This window comes from Pteronotus mesoamericanus, unplaced genomic scaffold (genome assembly GCF_021234165.1).
Source record: "Pteronotus mesoamericanus isolate MK-2021 breed Mesoamerican mustached bat unplaced genomic scaffold, CSHL_Meso_final contig_246, whole genome shotgun sequence".
Classification (NCBI taxonomy): domain Eukaryota; kingdom Metazoa; phylum Chordata; class Mammalia; order Chiroptera; family Mormoopidae; genus Pteronotus; species Pteronotus mesoamericanus.
The window spans coordinates 3373280-3394949 of record NW_026555104.1 but is presented as its reverse complement, the minus strand read 5'-3'; the positions used below and the strand labels follow the sequence as shown (position 1 = coordinate 3394949).

The following is a 21670-nucleotide window of genomic DNA, read 5'->3' as shown; positions in this document are numbered from 1 at the left end:
CTTCATCTTAGCTTTATTAAATGGTCTTATTCTTTTGACTTGAAATAGGCCCATTAACTAATAATAGAGACTGAAGTTTACTCTTCTGTAAAATGAGAAGTTTGGACTAAAACACCCTATAGGCTTGTTAGATCTAAGGTTGAATACTGTTTCTTAACAACTACTTTATAAAAAATGTGACTGCCAGCGGATCTAAAGCAGAACAGTGTGAACTCTTAAGATATACCATAATTTACATAATCTTAAATAAGGAAATTATGAATAGGAATGGCGAGAATGGAATGGACTTAGTAGAGCTGAAATTTTAATTTTCTGCTGGTAGGGAGAGTGGAGGCGCTGCTCGCTGGGATTCTCAAGAATGACCAAATTATCACCTGCCAGCAGTGCTTCCAAGATTACTCAGTTGATTAGCACTGTTAAGTTTCCTTCCAATTCTATAATTAGAACACTTGGGTAATCAATAAAGCTGAAAGTACAAAATGCTTATTCCTTTCATTCAGCAATTTTACCCAAGAGAAATTGTGCATTTCCCCCCGCCCCCAAAAAAGACAAGTATAAGAATGCCCTTAGAAACATTATTTTAGAAAAAGAAACAAACAACCAAAATATTTTGGGGCAGCACTTTGGGATATATTCAAACAATGAAATATATAGCAGTGTATACTATTGCATATGTTGACTGGTAAAGGCAAGTGGTAGAAGAGTCCATATGAGATGATACTATTTATACAATGTTCATACTATTTATACAGTATGTGAATACAGAGCTGGCATGTAGCCAGGAGGCACAATCATGCCAATGTAATATTAATATTTTAGTTATTAATCTAGATGGCAGGCACGGGGCCATCATTACATTATTATTTAGACACTTTGTGTTTTCAACATTTTGTAATAAAATTAAAATAATTGCAATAACTTTTTGTCTTTATTTAGGTTCTCCTGGGGTTTAATCTATGCTGGCTCCATCTTCATTATTTCCGTAATCATTGCAATTATCATAACATCTACCAAAATTATAGTCATGACAGGCTTCATGGTCATATTTACACTCTTTTTCTTATATGGCTTATCCTTGGTAAGTTCATGCAATGATTACCACTTCCCCTGCTTTAGGTCCTAGTGATACGCAGCACAAATAGTATCAGCAGGCCCCTGCAGTCGATTCTTTCATTCCATTTTGTGTGCGCGTGTGAGAAAGCCTCCGAGTGTGAGAAAATGCTGTAACCTAAATTAAGCCAGCCTTCTCTTTCACACAAAGATATGAATTAATTAAATGATGCATCAAAAAGAAAAAAATATTTTGACTCTAAAGTATCTAAGACTTTTCTAGATGATCAACGAGGGTGCCTTGAGGCGTGAACCCATCTTTTCCCCAAAACTCCCCCGTGCACGCCAACTCTCCTCCATCTAATATCCCACCTTATCCTGACTTCTCATGCCATTCCCTCTCCCTTCTCTAAACAAGAGCCTCTATTTTCTGCCACATTTCAGGGTGTTTTCTGTGAAAGGTTATGTAGATGCTCTTCAATACTTTAATTTAATTTCTTTCAATCTTTCCAAGTCTGCGTTTCCACCCCTCCCTCAGCAGTTCTTCCAGGTTTCCCCAACTCTTTACTCAGCAACAAAAGCCCAACGTTTGAAAAGGGCACATAGGGATGCTATTCATAAAGGGGTTGAGAGAAGGATTGAGTATAGTTATACCCTAATATTTTCATGACTGACTCACTCATAAAGGTGTTAGGATGCTTATTCAATTGTGCTACTAGCGTTTCTCGATGAACTAAATCTGTGTAACAGCCACCTGTCTTCTCTCTCTTTCAGATAGCTTTAGCATTCCTGATGAGCGTGCTACTCAACAAAACTGTCCTCACGAATTTGGTTGTGTTTCTCTTCACTGTCTTTTGGGGGGGTGTGGGACTCTCTGCACTTTATAGACAGCTTCCTTCATCTTTGGAGTGGATTTTGAGTATTTTTAGCCCGTTTGCCTTCACTGCTGGAATGGCCCAGGTGAGAGAATGGTTAATTGGTTTATTATTGAATTTTCAAAAGAATTTGGTATGTCATGGCTCTTCATAATCAATACTTTCAGATTAAGAGCTTTTATTCTAAACAATGCTACTCTAAAGCTAAATATGAAAATCTTATTATTACCTTGTAGAAAAAAATGGTCATCTCACAAGGAAGCTCAAATATGAAAATGTTTCAAATTTTCATATCTCAGATGTAATTTTTATTTTGAAGTTTTTTCTTCTAGCTTTATTTCTACATATAAAACTTTTTACTTCACATAAAGCTAGATGATTAAAGTTGCTGGTAAACCTTTTTCAAAACCTCAAATATGAAAAACTTTCAAGACATAAATATGGAACTTAACCAAAAATTATAAAATAAACCAAAGGATCCATGAACAAGATCAAGAAACAAAAGGTTGCCACAACCCCAGAGGTCTAAACACTCCTTCCTCTTAGAGTTGTTTTATGATCATTACTTTCTTGCTTTTCATTATCACCTAAGTATGTGTTCTGAAATGTAATTCTTTTGGTTTTGTGCCTTTTCAACTTAAATGATACTGTACAAAATATATTTTTGAAAATCTGTTTTTTTTTCCACTCACATTGTTTTTAGAGGTCATCCACAGTTTGTGTGTAGTTATGGTAGTATAGTGTTATGCAGTATTCTATTGTGTGAATATACTATTGATTTTTGTATTGATGGACAAGAATATTTTCCAGTTTTTTGACTATCATTAATAACTCTGCAAAAAATTCTTATGCATATTTCCTAGTAAATGTGGACATTCAGTTCTATTTGATATATCTCTAGAAGCTGAATAGCGGGACCCTGAGTTTGTATATTTTCATCTTTACAGCCACTGTCAAATGTTTTTTCAAAGTGGTGGCCTCAGTTTATTTTTGCATCAATAGTGTTTCAGAGTTTCAGTTGCTCTAAACCTTCACCAATATTTGGTATTGTCAGTCTCTCAACTTTTAGCCATTCGGGTGGAAATGTTATGATATATCATCATGGAATTAATTTGTATTCCCTTAATTATTGATATATTTTTGGATTTTCTGTTTTATAAATTGCTCACTCAAGCCTTTTCACTGTGTGTTGCCAAGTTTTCTATCTTTCCTTTATGCTCTGTAGGGGTTCCTTATACATGCTAAATATGTGACATTTTGCAATCATTTCTTGCTGACATTTTTGCTCTCGTAGTGATTCTTTTGGGTGATGAGCAGAAGTTCTTAATTTTGATAAAGCCCACTATGTCAAGTTTTTCTTTTATATAGAGCAATTTGGAGTCTGTTTAAGAAATCATTCCTTGTCCCAAGATTACAAAGATATCCTTCTACTACCTTTTTATTATGAAAGCTCGACTGCTTCTGCTTTTATATTTAGATATAAAGACTTTTCCAAATAACTTTTGTGAATCTTTAGGTAGAGGCAATATTATTTTTTTACATGAAAATCCAGTTGCTTTAGCTCCATTTATTAAAGAGACCATTCTTTCCCTAAATGAATTGCAGTGTTTCTTTTGTCACAACTCAGCCAGTCACATATTGACCCATAGGATTATCTTTGCACTGTTGTCACATTGTCTTAGTGATTTTGTCTTATGCGTCTTAATATTTGGTAGTAACAATTCAACCACTTTATTTCCTTCTTCAAGAGAGTCTTTTCTATTCTAGGTTCTTTGCAATGTAACTTACTATTGTTACACCATTAACTTACCAAGTTATACACAAACAGTATGTGTGTGCAGAGGTGTTGAGATTTTGACACAGTTGAATTTTTCAATTTGGAGAAAACTCACACTTTTAAAACATATCTTCATATGAATGTTCCCTTAGTAATTATTTTTCTTTCAGTATAGTCTTGCACATTTTTGTTTGATTTATTTCAAAGTATTTGATACTTGTGATGCCCTTGTAAATAGCATCTGTGTTTAAATTCTTACTGCTAAATGTGTGTTGTTAATGTAGAGAGATGCAACTGATTTTGGCACATTGGCACTGTGTCCAGTATTCTTGCTATATTCTTTTATTAAATTGAGCATTTTCATGGTTTATTTGAGGACTTTCTTATGTATAATAATGTTGTCTGCAAATAATGATAGTTTTTCTCTTTTGCAGCCTGTATGTCATTCATTTATCTTTCTCACCTTAGAGCATAGATCAGGACCTCTAGTACAAGTGTTGAGTGCAAATGCAGGCAAAGAAAAAGCTTTCAACATTTCTCAATTAAGCATTATTTTTGGGGTTGGTCTTCGTACATCTAATTCACCAGATTATGGAAGATCTCTTATCTTCATTTGTGAGGAGACTTTCTTTATTATAAGCAGATATTGAGTTTTATCAAATTCTTTTCTCAGCATCTATTAGGTTGACAGCATTATTTTCTATGTCAATCTGTTTTATGCTGAATTAGATTGATTGAGCTTCGAATTTCAATTCAACCTTGCATTTTTAGAATAAACTCAACTTTTTTTTTACTTCTGGTTAAGCCACTCAACTTCTTTTTTACCTTATGTAAAATGCAGATGAAAATAACATAGGGTTATGATGAAGATTAAATGGGATAATATAAAAAGCACTTAGCACAGTGCCTAGAACATAGTAGCTGTTACTACATAAAAAATTATAAATACAAGTCTTCATTTGCAGCAATGACTAGAAAAAGGTAAATTCTCTCATCAGTATTCTAATACAATACTTCAAAGAAATCTTTATATGTTTTATCTAAAATTTGTATTTCCTGGGTATATAGGATATTTTGTTATATTGCAATGAAAACAAGCAAATGTATTATAATTTAAATTTCTATTCTTAGAGCCTTGTATTTTTTAAAAAATCCATATTTTCTTCTAATAATCCTTTGATTGCTATAAATGAGAGTAGTTTCCTAATGACTTCATTAAAGAGCTTCTTTAAAAAGCTACTTTAAAAAATGATAATCCTTGCTGCTATATTGCTTTTTTATTTATTTAAGTATTTATTATTATTTTTGTTTTGAATCTTAGATTATTCACCTGGATTACAATATGCATGGTGTAACTTTTCCTGACCCATCAGGAGACTCATACATAATGATAGCAACTTTTTTCATATTGGCTTTTGATGCTTTTTTGTACTTTGTATTGACATTATACTTTGACAAAATCTTACCATGTAAGTAATAGTGGATTTTTCTCTGATCTCAACAAATATTGACCATATTAAAGACTTTTCGAAAAGGTTGTATAAATATATTTTAAGAAATGATGAATAACAAGTATTTCCCATCACAGGCTTCATACATTCTTTATTTCTATTTCACAGTTTTAATGGCCTGAAAAATATATTTATGTAAAAACAATCATTCTTCTGACTTTAATATAATGATACACATTATAAATATGTAATGATAATTTTAATAGATATTATAATTATATAGTATTAAATAATGTTACTTTTTTCAAGGATCTCTGAAAGTGTTTTCAATGAGTGATATTTAGGATTAGTATCAGATCAAGCTGAAATAGCTTAGTTCTTAAAGATGGTTTTGGCTTATATAGTATATGGCCATGATATAGTAAAGTACTTTCTAGTAAATATTTGTTCTCCTTACAAAAATGTGGAGCAGATTGTAAACTAATTACAACTGAAAAGAACCCCAGATGTGAAATAATCAGTCTTCTTCACTCCCCACTGTTTGTGGAAGGACCATTTCAGAAGGGGAGATATCTTTCATTAAGGAAATCACAAAATGAAAATTAGAGAGAACATTTTCAACATTATTCTGAAAAGTTTTCTTATATTATTTGTGTTTACAGAAGTTAGTGCCCAGGTAGATTTCCTTTATCTTGCAAACAATCAAAAATTTCACATAAGCCCAGAATTCCTTCACATATACTAGAATCAGAATGCCTTTTTCATTGCACAGTATTCTTGCCTTTTCTTTTTTTTTTTTGTTCCTTCCATTTTGACTGTAGTTAAGGTTGTTTCTATGTATACCTGTCTTTCTATCATTTCTGGTTTATATCTGAAGGCTCTTAATAACAAATACTATTTCATTTTTTTTAATCTAGGAAATAATCATATATTCATCTGGAACAAATAAAGTTGCTCCATGTACTTCTAATTCATGTACCATATACAGGGTCTGGCCCAAATAACAGCCCCTTTTTATTACAAAATCTTTTATTACAAAATCATAAGGATATAATTCTGTAACATAAAAATATCACACTCAAGCACATAATATGACATTTTAGGTGAAATGTTCAAATTAAAAATGTAAATTATTATACTCGTATTATTATCCTGCCAGCCACAGTCAAGCAGGCCTTACTTCAGCCAGACCCTGTATATTTCAGTATTATGTTCAATCATATTGCTGTGGTCAAATGATTTATTAAGGTCACAAATATGTTTACAATTAATTTTATGCCATATTAAGACTTTCCCCCAAAATATTTGGTTTTATTGTCCTGAATACCTTTAGACCTCATTTTATTCAAACCTTTGATATATGCTTTCTTGAAAGTTCTATTGTTTAACTTTTGTGATAATATGTTATTTCCTTTGGATTTTCATTTCTTACTTAATTACCAAGCTTTCTTGAGAATATTCTCGGTACTAGGAAATTAGAAAAGATTCTCTGTATGATGTTTGAAAGTCTAAGATATTCTGCACTATTTTGAACAAGGATTCTTTGCTCGTTATGTTATTACTGATCCAATATTTTCTTGTCTCTTGATTCATTAGATGGAAATGACCGCCGTTATTCTCCATTATTTTTCCTGAGCTCATCATCTTGCTTCCAACACCGAAGGATTGATAAGACCATTGAGAAAGAAATTGATCCCGAGCATCCCTCTGATGATTATGTTGAACCAATAGCTCCAGAATTCCATGGAAAGGAAGCCATCAGGTAATCACACTTATACTAATGTATGGGTGCAAGGCTAATGAATTATTAATCAATAGCAAGAGGGTGAGCCTGAAGCAAAATACCGAAGAAGAAATTTGTTTTTGTGACCATCGCTTTGAACTCTCCCACTGACATCAATCACCATTGTTTCCTCACTGTTACTTGAAAAGAAAATTCTTTTTGCTTAGCTCCATATACTGTTACCAAATCGCCCTCCATCTTGTTTCCCTCCTTGTTTCTGTCTCTTGTTCCCCACCTCTTTTATACTTGCTCGTTTCTTCCTCTGAATTTCTTCCTCCATAGTTTCATCTGGCTTATATGACGTGACAGAAGAAGAAAGAAATTTGGAGTCTTTTTTATATCTTAATACCACACCTCCCTCTTATTTGATGTGTAATCTCAAAAAAAACCCAACAAGTTTCTTTAAGTCTCTGTCCTCTAGGAAACAAGAGTCATGTCTAATTTGTAAGGTTTTTGTTACAGGTTCATATGACTAGCTCTTAAAATATCTGTGCTCTCAGACCCCCACCTTCAGTCATTCTAACTCAGGGGGTGTGGGCTTGAACCCAAGTATCTTTGGATTTTAAAGAGCCCTGTAGATTTTTCTAATAAGCACTAAACTTAAAGAATTAGAGTTTTAGATATTAACCTTTTATTTATTTAACAGATATTCAGATTGTGCTTACTATGTATGAGATACACAGTTAATTTTCACAAAAAGCTGATGAGATAGGCACTTTTATGATGCTCATTTAACAAATGAGAAAAGTGAAGTGCTGAAGTCAAGTCACTTGTCCAACGTCACCGGCTCATAAATGGGAGGCTAGGATTGGAACCCACTCTAGTTCCAGAATCTATGCTCTTAACCTCTGGCTACTAGAGATATGTAAGTAAGCAAAGGAAGATGAATAAAATGGAACTAAGGCTAAGAAGTGAAATTTTTCTCTTTAAAAGAGCAGAAGGTGAACCTGTGTACCTCAGCTTCTTCTTTCTAATTCCAACCCTATTTTCTGTTAAGCTTTCTGAGGGGCAACCCCCTCTCCAATCCATGGAAAACATCTGTCCAAAAGAGAAAGGCTAAGTGAGGGATAATTCCTCCAAACTATTTCAATGTCAGCAGTCCCTCTTCCTCAGCTGAGAACACACACACATACACACGCACATTATATTACTGTTCAAATTATAATACTTTTCAGGTCCAATCTTAGAAGAGAGGCTTAGGGTTAGTTAGTTACACAGATTGAAAATATTCTTTGTCCTTCTGCTGCTGTGACGGACAGAAAAGTGAAATGTCCTCACCCACGTAGCCCTTTCCTCCCCACCCCCCAACCTAGACACTGGACATCCTTGTCTCTTACTCTGGATTTTACACTAAAGTGGAGGTCTGAGGCCACTGAAAAATCAGGAAAGTTGTCTAACCCAAGGCTTAGTCATTGAAGTTTTTGGCTCCATTGTGGGATGCCCTACCCCAGTCCATACCAAAGTAGCGAAGTAGGCTTAGGTGTCCAACATTACAGCTCTTTAGTGACAATGCCTGCACACTCAGTGTCTTTTGAAACAGGTTCTAGAGCTGCAAGGCAGCCTAAAATCACCTTTCACCTCCAAACATTAGATGCTCTTCCCAGTCCATAAGTCTTGTCTCTTTCTTCATTGCAACTCTTTCTTAAAAACATGGTTCTTCTTCCCCACCACTAGACAAGCATCAAATCTATCCCAGTCAATCTCAACATGCAAATATGATTTTGCATAGATATAGAAGGTACTAAGTTATTAATCCCCCTTCTTCCGGGCACTCTCTGTTTTATATATTAAAGAACTCGTCTTTTTTCCTTAGCAGCCCTTAGTTATATGTATCTGGAAATACTGAGAAAATCTTGCAGAGTTCTAACCATAATCAAGATCTTTGTTCTGCAAAAACATCAACTTTGTATTCACAACTGGCTCCCTCTTACCCATAACCCTTCATCCCCCAATTTTCCATCTTCTCTGGGACATTTGTATGCACATCTGTTCATTCCTGTAACTTTCGACCATTTGTGTAACATTTCCAGTACACAGGTGGGATAGACATTCCACCAAACATAAATGGCTACCTTTATCTCTGAAATCCCAAAACAACCAGGTGCTCCTAAGTGGAAACTCATTTATTAAAATACAATAAAGCCCCACTTCAATGGATGCTACACTACACAAAGAAAGGCAGAAATAAAATGCCCTGTCAGATTCAGCACCTTTTAAACTTTTTCCTTTTAAATTTCCAGAGTCTTTGGTATAACCTCACCACCATCAGCCTGCTGGTTGAATAAGTGTCCATACCTTTATTCTCATTCATGCTCAGAAAAGAGGGTGACTAATCTCTTTTCCCCTTTGAACTTGAAGATGCGTTGTACATGATCTTATGTAGCCATGACATCTCTAATGTCTCTGAGCCTATGTCCTGCCTTGTTCTGCAGCAGTTCCCTTTGGAATTCCAAGGTGCTTTTAAGTTCAGCAAGCACTGATCTGGGAGGGGCTGTGTGTGTGTGTGTGTGTGTGTGTGTGTGTGTGTGTGTGTGAAATTTGTATGAAAAAATCCAGCAAACCTTTAGATATATGAACTTAAATCTCAGGGCCAAATATGAGGTCAACATTAGGTTGCTGTTGAAACCATGAGAATCAATGAGATAACCCATCAACAGTGTCTATAGTGATAGAAACTATAATATACAAAGAGAACCCTGTGGAAGACCAAGCTGATGTGTCAGGTGAAAGAAGAGAACCTTATGAAGGAACAGAGAAGGAACATTTACAAAAATAGGAAGAAAACAAATAAAGTTGAGTGTCACCTTGAAAGTAGACACTTTTAACAAGGAGAAAGTCATAAATGGTGACTCATAACCCAATAAATAAGGATGGAAAAGTACTTGTTGTGTTTGGTGATTAGGAGGCCACTAATGATTTCAGTATGAAAAGGGTCACTAGCGTTGTGGGTTCAGAAGCAAGAATGCAATTGACTGAAGAAGTGGAGATGTCAAGTTCACACTTTTATTTTGAGAATTTTTTTTTAAGATTAGGGGACAGAGAAATCTGACCATATCTAAAGCAGATTTACTGGCCAAATAGAAGCGATCAGAGAGGAAAATTCAGGGGGGCAGAGGGTTTGGGAGATGATGGCTACAGAATGCAGGTAAAGGTGCTAATCTTGAAGAGGGGAAAACATCCGATGTTCTAAGACTCGATGAACAAAGTTGGGATGATTACAGAGCATAACTTTTTAAAGAGACTTCTATTGTTTATTGCAGGGGAAACATTTACCAAAAATAAGGCTTTGTCTTCCAGAGGACACAGGAGGTGCCATCCTTCCTTTCATGGAGTGGTTGACTGCCTCTCTCCAGGGCTCTTCATGATCTTAGCACTTTTATTTCTGTGTTGTCTAAGTAAGCATCTCCTTTTGTCATTTCAGAATCATAAATGTTAAAAAAGAATATAAAGAAAAGTCTGGAAAAGTGGAAGCATTGAAAGGTAAAGAAAAACCTTTGTTTTATTGACTGTTTCAAAAAATGGGAAAAACTCAATATGGAAAAATTAGGAAATATAGATGAACAAAATAGAAAGAAAAATTTTAAAAATGTGCAGTCTAATTCCACCATGCAGAAATTAACCATGATTAAGAACTGGATATAAAATCCTTTTGGATGTTTCATGGCTCTATTAATCTACAAAAATGGAACCATACAGTGAAAAATGCAATTTTACTTTGTATTTTAAGATGAAATAGCTATAAGGAATATTTTATTTTACTGGCACTATGAGGAAAGAATATTTAGACTTAAGATTGATAAATATTTTTGTACTAGCCAGAAAATCCCATAGTTTACATGTACTGTTGAGATTAATTAAGACAAGATGAGTAGCACCATTGATGATGAATTATATTTCATAAGTCAATAACCATACATAATTTATAGTTTTGAATGAGCCAACATATTTAATACTAACAATATAACTTTCTATAACAAATATTGAAGTAAGCCATAGATCTTCCTGAGGGTTGAGAGTTCTCTGTCCTTTGTGTTTATATTGTGTTTATTTTCTAGCAAATGTTGCACCCCCTAACTTGTCTTACTTATTCCTTTGCATTTGGTGATTAGATCTTACAAATTGAGAATTTAATGTAGTTGTATCAGCAAGTTTATTCTCACTCCATGTTTTTCTCATCAAATATGATGTAGATCTGTGGTTTCTTTCTTTAATTTTAGCCAAGGCTTTATTGAGGTATTTTTAAATGTATTATTTTAATTTCCAGAGCACATTATGAGCCACTTTCTAACTCATCAATAACTGGAGGTTTTTGTCTAAACATCTTCAACTTCTGTAAGGATTTCTTGTTGTTTGGAGTGAGAAGAAGATAAAATTAACTCTAATTCCAAATATTCACACTACACTTACTTCCAGTATACATGCTCATGTATAAATGGATATGTAAATGTATACATCTGTTGTTCTGTCTTTAGAGCCAGCCCTGTCTAATGCTCTCTTAGATGTTGGTATTTTGTTTTAAAAACAGGCTTGGTTTTTGACATATATGAAGGTCAAATCACAGCAATTGTGGGTCATAGTGGAGCTGGCAAGTCTTCATTGCTAAACATCCTTAATGGGTTGTCCGTTCCAACAGAAGGTGAGAAAAATGGAAACAAAAAAACAACTTCTCAAAGGCAAGATGGTCTGATGATAGAAGGAGGTGATATGTAGCCTTTCTCATTTGAGGGTTTATATTTAACTGCTTAAGAGAAAATAATTTTTGTTTATCTAATTTCTCAGAACTATATGATTTTAAATATATTTCCCAATTGTTTGAAAATTACTATTTTTATTCCATTCATATGTTATATTTCAGTGGGAATACACACTACTCTGAGCATAAATTTATGTTAAGAATAATTAGTGCTTCCTAATAAATTATGAAGTCATCATTTTAGGTGTTTGTGTATATATATGCAATCATTTCCATGAATAAGCTCTTCAAGCATCAGTAAAATGTATTGTCTTGCCAATGTTAAATTATTTTTCACTTCTGTTTTTAGGATCAGTTACCATCTACAACAAAAATCTTTCTGAAATGCAAGACTTGGAGGAAATCAGAAAGATAACTGGCGTTTGTCCTCAATTCAATATTCACTTTGACATACTTACTGTGAAGGAAAATCTCAGGCTGTTTGCTAAGATTAAAGGGATTCATCCACAGGAAGTGGATCAAGAGGTAGACGGGCATGCTTAGATTCATTAAAGTGTCAATCATTTGTCAAGTCAGATCATAGCCACAGAATTCCCCTCAGTGATTTACCTGTCCTGTTAGGCGTAGAATTTAGGCATTGAGGTCCTATTAAAAACACCTCCTGCTGTAATGAACAGTTGCATTTGTATGGCATGAGTCATCTTGGATTTTAAGCTTTGTATATGTTCTTCTATAGGTGCAGAGAATTTTATTGGAGCTGGACATACAAAACATTCAGGATCACCTTGCTAAACATTTAAGTGAAGGACAGAAAAGAAAGCTGACCTTTGGAATTGCCATTTTAGGGGATCCTCAAGTAAGTGCTGTTATGCATGTGGCAGAATACAGATGGAATATCAATAAAAAGTCAAGCAGCTGTTTATCACTAATGGTAGAAGAGCCTTCATTGTCATGAATCAAGAGAGAATCTGCCATGTTTAACTATGAACATAAGTATATTGGACATAAATGGTTGGAGAGTTACTCATTTTTGGTTTTTATTGTTACCCATGCCATCATCAGAAACAGCTAACGTGGGAGAAAGATATATTTTATATATCATCATCTTCTGCAGGTTTTGCTATTAGATGAACCAACGGCTGGATTGGATCCCTTTGCAAGGCAGCGAGTGTGGAGCTTCCTCAAGGAGCGCAGAGCAGGCCGCGTGATCCTCTTGAGTACCAATCTCATGGATGAGGCTGACATCCTGGCTAGTAATTGTTGATTTTATCTCAATATTAGAATAAAAAATTTGGGAACTATTTATTCCCAGGCCAAGAGCCCTACTCTGATTGCCTTGGTAGGCCTATATCGCATACCAGTCCGAGGGCTATCAGGAGCCTAGTCCCAGTGCATAATTCTTCTCCAGCTGGATGGTTGCTAGATTTTGACCACTAATAAAAAAATGTGACTTTTTTTTCAGATCATCTTTTCATAGTTTTAACATCCAAATATGCTTTAATATATATTTGGTTAAAAATATCCACTCATTCTTTAGGATCCCATTCATAGTAAAAAAAATGCACCCATGTAATTTCTTTTTTTTTCTTTTTTTAAGTTTTAAGGGACACTGAAATGAATTGAAGCTCATAAGTTCATTTTAAATTAAAGTTCAACTTTAATGTGTATTTCAAACTTTCAAATAGGCATTAAATATGGCGATGCCCCATAGAACACTTCTCCTTTGGAAATCTGAGCTTTGGCTCCTCGTTTATGTTTTCTAGGGAGGGAAGAAATGACTCCTCTCATCCCTTCTCTCTTGCTTCTTTTTATTCAGATAGAAAAGTGATCATGTCCAATGGGAGACTGAAGTGTGCAGGCTCTTCTCTCTTTTTGAAGAAAAAATGGGGTCTTGGATATCACTTAAGGTAAAGAATTTTGGGATAAATTGGATATATATATATATATATATAAATTTCAATACTGATATATCAAAAAGGTAGACAACTATGAGAGAGATTTGACCTTATGCTTAACTCTGCCAAGCTCTATTGACTGTTTCCTAAATGTTTTTCCTGCATTCCACTGTGATAAGAAAAATTTCTAAATTATAAGCTGGACCACTTTCCAGGTGGCTGCTCTGTGCATCCTAAAAATCTATCTTCTTTCCATGCTCCATTTTCCTCAGTTGATCCATATAACTGACATATTTTCCTTCTTTAATAGGGTACAAAAATCAAATAATTTTAGAAGCTGGTATCAAAAGTGGAAGTAAATCTGGTGGCAGAGACTAAAGAGGACTGTGTAACAAGAATGTGTGTATCCAGTCAAAAAGAATTTAAGCAAAAACTCTCTGGACAAATGAAACATGCATGTTGGCCAGATTTGCCTATTAGCCAGTAACTTCTGATGCCCACACAGTCTAGTGTAATAATTATTTTCCTTAAGAAATCTCTTCTACTGTTCTCACCTCCTTTTGTTTGTCTTCCTTCTGGATATATATCAAGTTTCAATTCCATTATGTATTTGTTTGTAGTTGTTCCGAGTTTATACACCTCCTCTGTATAGATCAGGAGATTTTTCAATCTGATAGCATTACGTATTTATTATTATTATTATTAAAATCATTTGTTTGTTAAAGCCAAGTAAAGTAGTACTCAAAGGCTAGCTATTCAATAGAAAGCACTTACTTTGTGATAGCACTGGGGAAAGCACAAATGACTTGTCTTTTTTTTCAAACATTAGTTTGTACAGGAATGAAATATGTGATCCAGAAAAAATAACATCCTTCATTCATCATCACATCCCTGATGCTAAATTAAAAACAGAAAACAAAGAAAAGCTTGTGTATACTTTGCCAATGGAGAGGACAAATAAATTTCCAGGTAACTTAAATATGATTACAATGGAATGACTTTTGGGAACAAGTGTTTACATTATTATTACAACGTTCATTGCTTAATAGATTTGGATTTTGTTTTATGTTGGGTTTCCTAAGTAGAACTTGAGAGGAGGATTTTAGTGCAATTTGTTTGGTCATTGATGCCTGGAAGCACCAGGGAACAGGGACACGAGAGAGAGAAGGGAAGGAAGCCAGGGAAGTTTGCCCTGTCGAGCAGGTTATGGCAATAAGCAGTTTAAGTGTAATACCCCTGGGAGAAATAAATGAGTAAGTAAGGGGTTCAGAATTATGTTGCCAGAAGGATGAGAAAGCTAGGGTATTTATTTGCCACTCCCTATCCATTATTGGTTAAGAGATGTGTCCAGAGCATTAATTTTCTGACCCATCTGGCTTGCGCTCAACATGAGCTTTAGTATATTACAGAGCCCAGGAAAAAAAGGGTCTTCGGGCAGGTGTTCTTAATAAGCAGATTTGCTGTTAAAGGTGAGTGCAGAAGAGATGGGAGTGGGGCGTCAAGGTGTCTGCTACAGGTTCCATTTTGGGTTTTAAATTAATTGGGTGCATATTTTTTCTTTGTTTGATGGCCAACCTTACATGCTATTTGGATGACCCAATATAGGAGAAATTGATGATTCAGGGGAGGGAGGGAGGAAAGGAGGGAGAGAAAAAGGGACAGAGAGACAGAGAGAGAGTGAGAAAGGGCAGATTATTTTGGAAAGTCCCTGAGATGTCCAGCAGGGATGGAATTCAGAACACAAGTCAAGAGGTAACGTTTGGTAGGAGCAGCTGCAAGTCTTCTACCTGTGCAGAAGAAAGACCCAGAACATGGAAAGAAGCACGTGTTGACTTGTGGTATAGAGGTGAGAAGATGATGTTCTCTCTGATTGTTTATATTTCCTCAAAGACTTTTGCAGGAAGTTCATGAGCTGAGAACACAAGATAGAGTGCAGACAGTTTGAAGATAAAGGGAGAGGTGTGACATACTCATTTCAGAGAGGGGGAGCATTCCAGGGGAATCTTGCTTTTGCTTTCCATGGTATTTCAAAGACATAAATGTTATGAATGATACTCTGCATCATCTTTTAAATATGTTAATTTACCAGGTTTAGTTATCAGTGGTATTTCAAGTGTACCTACTCCTGTCTGTTGCCTTAGACCTTTTCAGTGATCTTGATAATAAGGGTTCTGGCCAAGGTGTGATGAGTTACGACATTTCCGTGTCAACTCTGAATGAAGTCTTCATGGGAGTGGAAGCAATGTCAACTGTTGAACAAGGTAAATTCCTTTGTATAATTCATACAAAATTAATTTCCAAATGACCATGTATCAATTTAATATTTATAATGTCTTATGTTTAATTACACTAAAGAACGTGACTAGTCCAGGCTGGTGTGGCTCAGTGGATTGAGCACCAGTCTGTGAACCAAAAGGTCACCAGTTCAATTCCCAGTCAGGGCACATGCCTGGACGGCAGGTCAGGTCCCCAGTTGGGGGCATGCGAGAGGCAACCGATAGGTATTTCTCTCACATAGTGATGTTTCTCTCCCTCTCTTTGTCCTTCCCTTCTGCTCTCTCTAAAATAAATAAATAAAATATAAAAAATATATATTAAAAAAAAAGAATGTGACTAACCCCAAATTTGACTCTGCTGCTATGGGAAGGGCTGTCATTGTTTCCTAACGTCATCACTAGGACTCAACACAGCTTGCCCCTGGAATATACCAAATGCTTCTTCAGAAATTACTTGCTTCCTTTTCAGCAGTTTTCTTCTATCCCCAGATGCTCACTGCTTCTTGGTCATTTTGAGGATATAAAAGCCTCCCAGTCAGGGTCAGGAACTCTGATCAGATACTTTGTTTAAAACTTGCTCTTAGCTTGTTTATACATCAAATTCCACTAAGGTCTAAATGGGGGAAAAGCTTAGGATCATCTCTTGTGTATTTTAATGGGTGATAATACTAAGAGCTGTTATTTATGGAGAGTTTATGCCAGACGCTATGATCAATGTGTGGCTATATTGCACTGCTTTTCTCCAATAACCATTCTAACAAGTGTCATTGACACCATCTTCCACTTGAGAAAATCATGCCTCATGCTCTGCATTTAAGAGCAGTTAAGTCATTTGCCCCCAAATAATACCACTTGTAAGTCATGTATTTGGAAATCAGGTACAGGTCTTGTGGTTTCAGAGCTGGTAGTCTTTCCCCTCGATTTCCACATTATTGATAGCTTAATAGTAGACATCTAGGCATTAGTGATTAGCTATTTCTATGGAGAAGGTTTCCTGAAGTCCCTCAGAATATAGTTACATACAGGACCCTCTATGCCTTTTTAAAGACTGGACACAATGAGATCGCCCTTTACTGAATTTTTCTTTCGGTATAAATTCAGAATATTATACTGCCAAGTTTATTGAATGTGGACATGATAGGCATAATCTGTTGCTTATATTGTTTGTTTTGTAACAAACCTCCTAAGACAACTTTTCCCTAAAAAGAGAAAACTGTGATGACTCAAGAATGGCATTAATAACCTGTGTATGTGTGTGCACGTGCGTTTATTTTGACGAAGCAGAGGTGGGCAGGGACACAGACAGCCTCTGCGAAGTGGAGCCGGCTTGCTCGCCTCGCCCCGAAATTCAGAAGACTGCGAGCGGCTTGCGGCTCTGGGGGATGCAGGTCTGTGCCATGGCGTGGCTCCGTTTCTTGAAGTTAAAACACGGAAAGAATGAGCTTTTGATTCTGTAAGTAACAGAGTGCTGTGGTTTCATTGGGTAGGGAGTCTCAGGAGAGGGCGAGACTGGAACAAAATTTAAAACTAGAACATAACATCCAAAATTCCTGCCAGAGCATGGATACGTGCAGCATTTGATTTTGCTGTCAGTGCGAACACCTGTACGTTAGCACTCAGTTAACCTTATTCACAGGTCTGTTTGGCTTTCATAGTCTGATTGCCTGCCGTTTATATAGCAATGTATTTTTGTACTGTGTGGCATGCTAAGGGATGACTTTCAAAATTTTAGCGCTTACCATTATGGCTGGCATAAAGTTGGTATTCTACAAATATTTGTGAAATATCTGACTGAATAAAAAAAATTGCTATAGATTCATATGGTAATTTTTCTTTTTTATAGACTGTTGGTGCTTGGAATTGCACTTTTCCCTGTGGTTGTGGAACTGATTTTTAATGCTGTATTAACTCAAAGAAGTGATTGGGAATTTAGACCTGAATTGTACTTCCTCTCTCCTGGACAACTTCCCCAAGATCCTCTTACTAGCCTATTGATCATCAATAACACAGGTGAACAGAAAAACAAAATTCAAATCTAGAAATAAGGCATTTTTATGTAGACAGGGAAAAGTGAACCATAAGAGAAAAAAATATGTATGTAGATTTTGTGAATAGAAAACAATTTCTGAAGAACTGCATATTTGCTCTGAGTGTAGGGGCTGACGGGGACAAGGAGACAGCATAGAAGGATCCTGGGTCACTGCCTAGCCTGGTAGGGCAGAGCTGCTAACCTGCCTGGTGACCCTAAGCTACTATGTGACAGAGAAAGTGATTTGGTTGAACCACTCAATTTTTAGATCTCTTTGTTACAGCAGCCTTACTTCTACCTTAAATGTTATACATATTGACTGACATGTAGAGGTCCAATAGGATCTAGGAAGATTCCTTAAGATAATTCAGTACCTGTGTTCCTGTTATCCTAAAGGATGGATAATTGATTTTGTTTAACTGTTTACACCTACTCCTTATTTAACTTTGAAGAAGATTTTTTGGTTTTCCCTAAAATTTTAACAAAATATATTCAGAGTAGGATTCCTCTCTTGAAGAGTTCCCTGCCCACTATAATTTTCATATACATTTGTGACTCAGGGTTCTGGATGTCTCCTCCTTAAACAAAGGTGGTCTTCTTGTTTGTTTCTCATTCTCGTTGTTTTCTATGTGGGTTTTAGAAATTTTATTCATTCTCCTACCTTAAACCCGAAAGACTTGCTAGTTTGATTTCCAAGATCCAGAATTGTTTCAGTACCTTTCAGGTGCCTCACGCACGTTTCCCTCTCCGGTTACTCTAAGAACCATATACGGTGTTCACTTATTTATTTTTTTCTTTTCCCTATACTCACTTGTTAGGTATTTTGTCATTTAGGTTTGGAGCTTCTGTGCCATCTTGTTCCTTTTTTCCCCAAAACGTCACAATTGTTGATAAGATGTTCATCTTTAAATTGGAGAATCCCTGTTTGCCTAGATGAATGGGGGCCACCATTAAGATGGCCCCTTTCTATACCACCTCAAGTGACTGTGGAAATGGATCAGGCTGTGTGGCTAACTGTCCTACGATGCAAGGAAAGCTTATTTTCTGTGTGTATGCCCCTTTCTCACCTGGTGGGAATCCTAATTCACCTGGCGCTTGGCCCCATTTTTCTGGTGCCAGAACCCAGTTCTGTCCCCAGCTCCCACTTGAAAGTCCAAATGAGCCAAAAATGAGAGTCCTTCTTTTCCCTTTTTTCCATTAAATTCTGTCTTCTAATTGTCTGGAGTTGCTGTAGGTCTTGCCCTGCCATTTTCCCAGATAATGTCTCTTAGAATGTAAATTTGGAGACTTATATTCTGAAGACAAGTGCAGCTGCCACCTTCTCTGTGTGAAGAGGGAGGGGCCTGTGGTCACTTTGTTCCGGGTGTGGTTAAACAGTCAATGAGCCCGACCACGACTTCAGAGCCTACTTGGCCCCTTGGAAATTGGTTTTACCTTTATATTTGTTGGCCCCTGTGTGTACTAGGGTTTTTCTTACCTCTTACTTCTCTGTTTTCCTTATTAGGAGCATATCAAAAACTTTGATCTGATACTGGCACTCTTTTCATTTCCTTCTTCCTAACAAAAAGATATTTATGAAATATATGTGTATCTAGTATATATGTAAATGTATAAAATACATTCATGTGTGAAAATACATTCATACGTACACCTACATATATTTACTTTTCTGTAACTTGGAGAATACAGAAGCAAGAGGGGTGTATTATCGGCTATTTTAGGCCAGCCAATCCAAAGTACTCCCCATACAACTATTGTATTTCCACAAATTATTGAGGTTAAATGTATTTTTTTCAACAAAGAGTTATAAAATCAAATTATATATTCTTAATGGTCACATGTTAACTTACATTAAGTAGAATTATAAAGCTAACTCCTCACAGAGTAATGGTAGATACATAGAAGATAGTAGAATGAGTTCTCTTTCATGGGCCAATATTATTATTATAATGATACCCAAAGGGACATGCCCTTCACATGATATAAATATAATTGTGTATGTGGTTTACTTAAAAAAATTACATAGATGTCCTTGCTTTTTATTATCTTTTGTTATTGATTTAATATTAGAATCAAATATTGAAGATTTTATACAGTCACTGAAACATCAGAATATACTTTTGGAAATTGATGACTTTAAAAACAGAAATAGCCCTGAGGATCTGTCATACAATGGAGCTATCATAGTTTCTGGTAAACAAAAGGTATATTTGCCGCTTGCTTCTTGTTTTTGCTTTTATGAAAAAAAATTAATAAAGTGCTACATTTTAACTGTCTTACAGACCTTGGAAAGTCAACCCTGCCCTGCATGCAGCAACTTGACTCAAAAAACATTTTGGGTCATTATTAAATAATCTGGGAAACTTAATTAAGTTTGTGTAACATTTTCTATCATAACTTTTGAATTAGATTATTTTTTACATTTAAAAGCAGCTGGATATAATTGCATTGTTCAAACTTGTTAAAATATTAGAACTTGAAGTTACCAATAGAGATGATTATGAATTAAAAGGACTCTATTCAATGACTAATTACCCAAACTGTCTTTTTATATTTGAGAAGATACATTAAATACTATCATAGCTACTGAAGTCTCTGAGAAAAGTTTTTTTCAGCCTACTATCTTAACATGTGTCAATTTGAGTAAAAACTATAAGCAATAGATATCTTTCCAGTAACAAGACTATTGAAAATACATCCTAATCATAAGTAAACTCTGTGTCTTAACTTGCATTCCAATGAAAACAAGGAATTCAATTCAGTGAAGCTACCTCTTTATTCTTGCCACAAGGAGAAAAGCAAAAGCCTTTGAAGATGTATCATTGACTTTAGTGAACAAATGAATAAATAAATGAAGTCAATGAATGAATGAAGATGTATCAATTATACGTCTTCAATGTTACATCGTTCAGTTTTCTTTAAACTAAGTGTGTCATTTAAAAAATGTAATCTCAATGTGAGCAACTACATTGCTTAGCAGTTGCTTTACTTGTTACTTAACCATCATGTTTATTACATGAATTCTTGGTAATATTTAAACAACATTGAGCCTCTTTTTTATTACCATGAAGAACATCAATATTGTCCTAGGAAGTGTAAAAATGCTTCATTGGCAGCGTAGCCATGAATGTTTTATGACCCCCATGCTTATCTCGTATCCAGAAAAACTGGGTTCTTTTGCTTGCTCACCCCAAGTGACAGTTTCCTCACCAGGGCTACTTTTAATTTCCATCAGCTGAAATTTCCTTATCAGCAAAATGAGGACAAAATGATCTAAAATTAGTAATACTAAAAAAAATTCATGTTGCTGACTGTGCTAGGGCCTAATATACATTATCCCATTTATACAGCATAACAGCCTATTTATTATATATAGCCTTTCTCAGATAAGGATGCTGCCACTCAGAAAAGTCAGGTGACTTTGAAGATGGTCACACAGCTAGCATATGGCACCATTAGGATTTTATGTATAAATCTTTTTTGTTGTTTAATTATTTAGAATTAACATCGTTTCATTTGTGTTTATTTGAAGGATTATAGATTTTCGGTTGTATGCAATACCAAAAGACTGCACTGTTTTCCTATTCTTATGAATATTATCAGCAATGGGCTACTTCAAATGTTTAACCATACGCTACAGATTCGAAATGCAAGAAGCTCATTTCCTTTTGTAAGTATTGTCTTTACTCATTCTGAACAATTAGGAATTTGACAAGCCACTGTGTGTTCCCTCTTTAGCTTTTAAATATTTATAGTTGATTGCTATTCCTAAAAAATTAATTTTGTCCTTATATTTTAAACAGATTATGTCTAACCGAATATGATTTTTTCCCTCATTATG

At 35.3% G+C, this 21670-nt stretch overlaps 1 protein-coding gene across 1 annotated transcript in view; it reads left to right on the top strand.

Annotated features, from left to right (window-relative positions):
• The window catches only part of LOC129070243 (ATP-binding cassette sub-family A member 6-like), a 52718-nt gene that overhangs the window by 9744 nt on the left and 21304 nt on the right, over positions 1-21670 (top strand). The window contains exons 8-23 of the mRNA XM_054573099.1: positions 937-1078; positions 1825-2010; positions 5024-5171; positions 6750-6915; positions 10358-10416; positions 11462-11572; positions 11979-12154; positions 12366-12485; positions 12744-12882; positions 13446-13536; positions 14354-14493; positions 15666-15785; positions 17082-17253; positions 17644-17810; positions 19900-20033; positions 21362-21499. Coding sequence (XP_054429074.1) covers positions 937-1078; positions 1825-2010; positions 5024-5171; positions 6750-6915; positions 10358-10416; positions 11462-11572; positions 11979-12154; positions 12366-12485; positions 12744-12882; positions 13446-13536; positions 14354-14493; positions 15666-15785; positions 17082-17253; positions 17644-17810; positions 19900-20033; positions 21362-21499 — 2209 coding nt within the window. The remainder of the gene's footprint in view (positions 1-936; positions 1079-1824; positions 2011-5023; positions 5172-6749; positions 6916-10357; positions 10417-11461; positions 11573-11978; positions 12155-12365; positions 12486-12743; positions 12883-13445; positions 13537-14353; positions 14494-15665; positions 15786-17081; positions 17254-17643; positions 17811-19899; positions 20034-21361; positions 21500-21670) is intronic.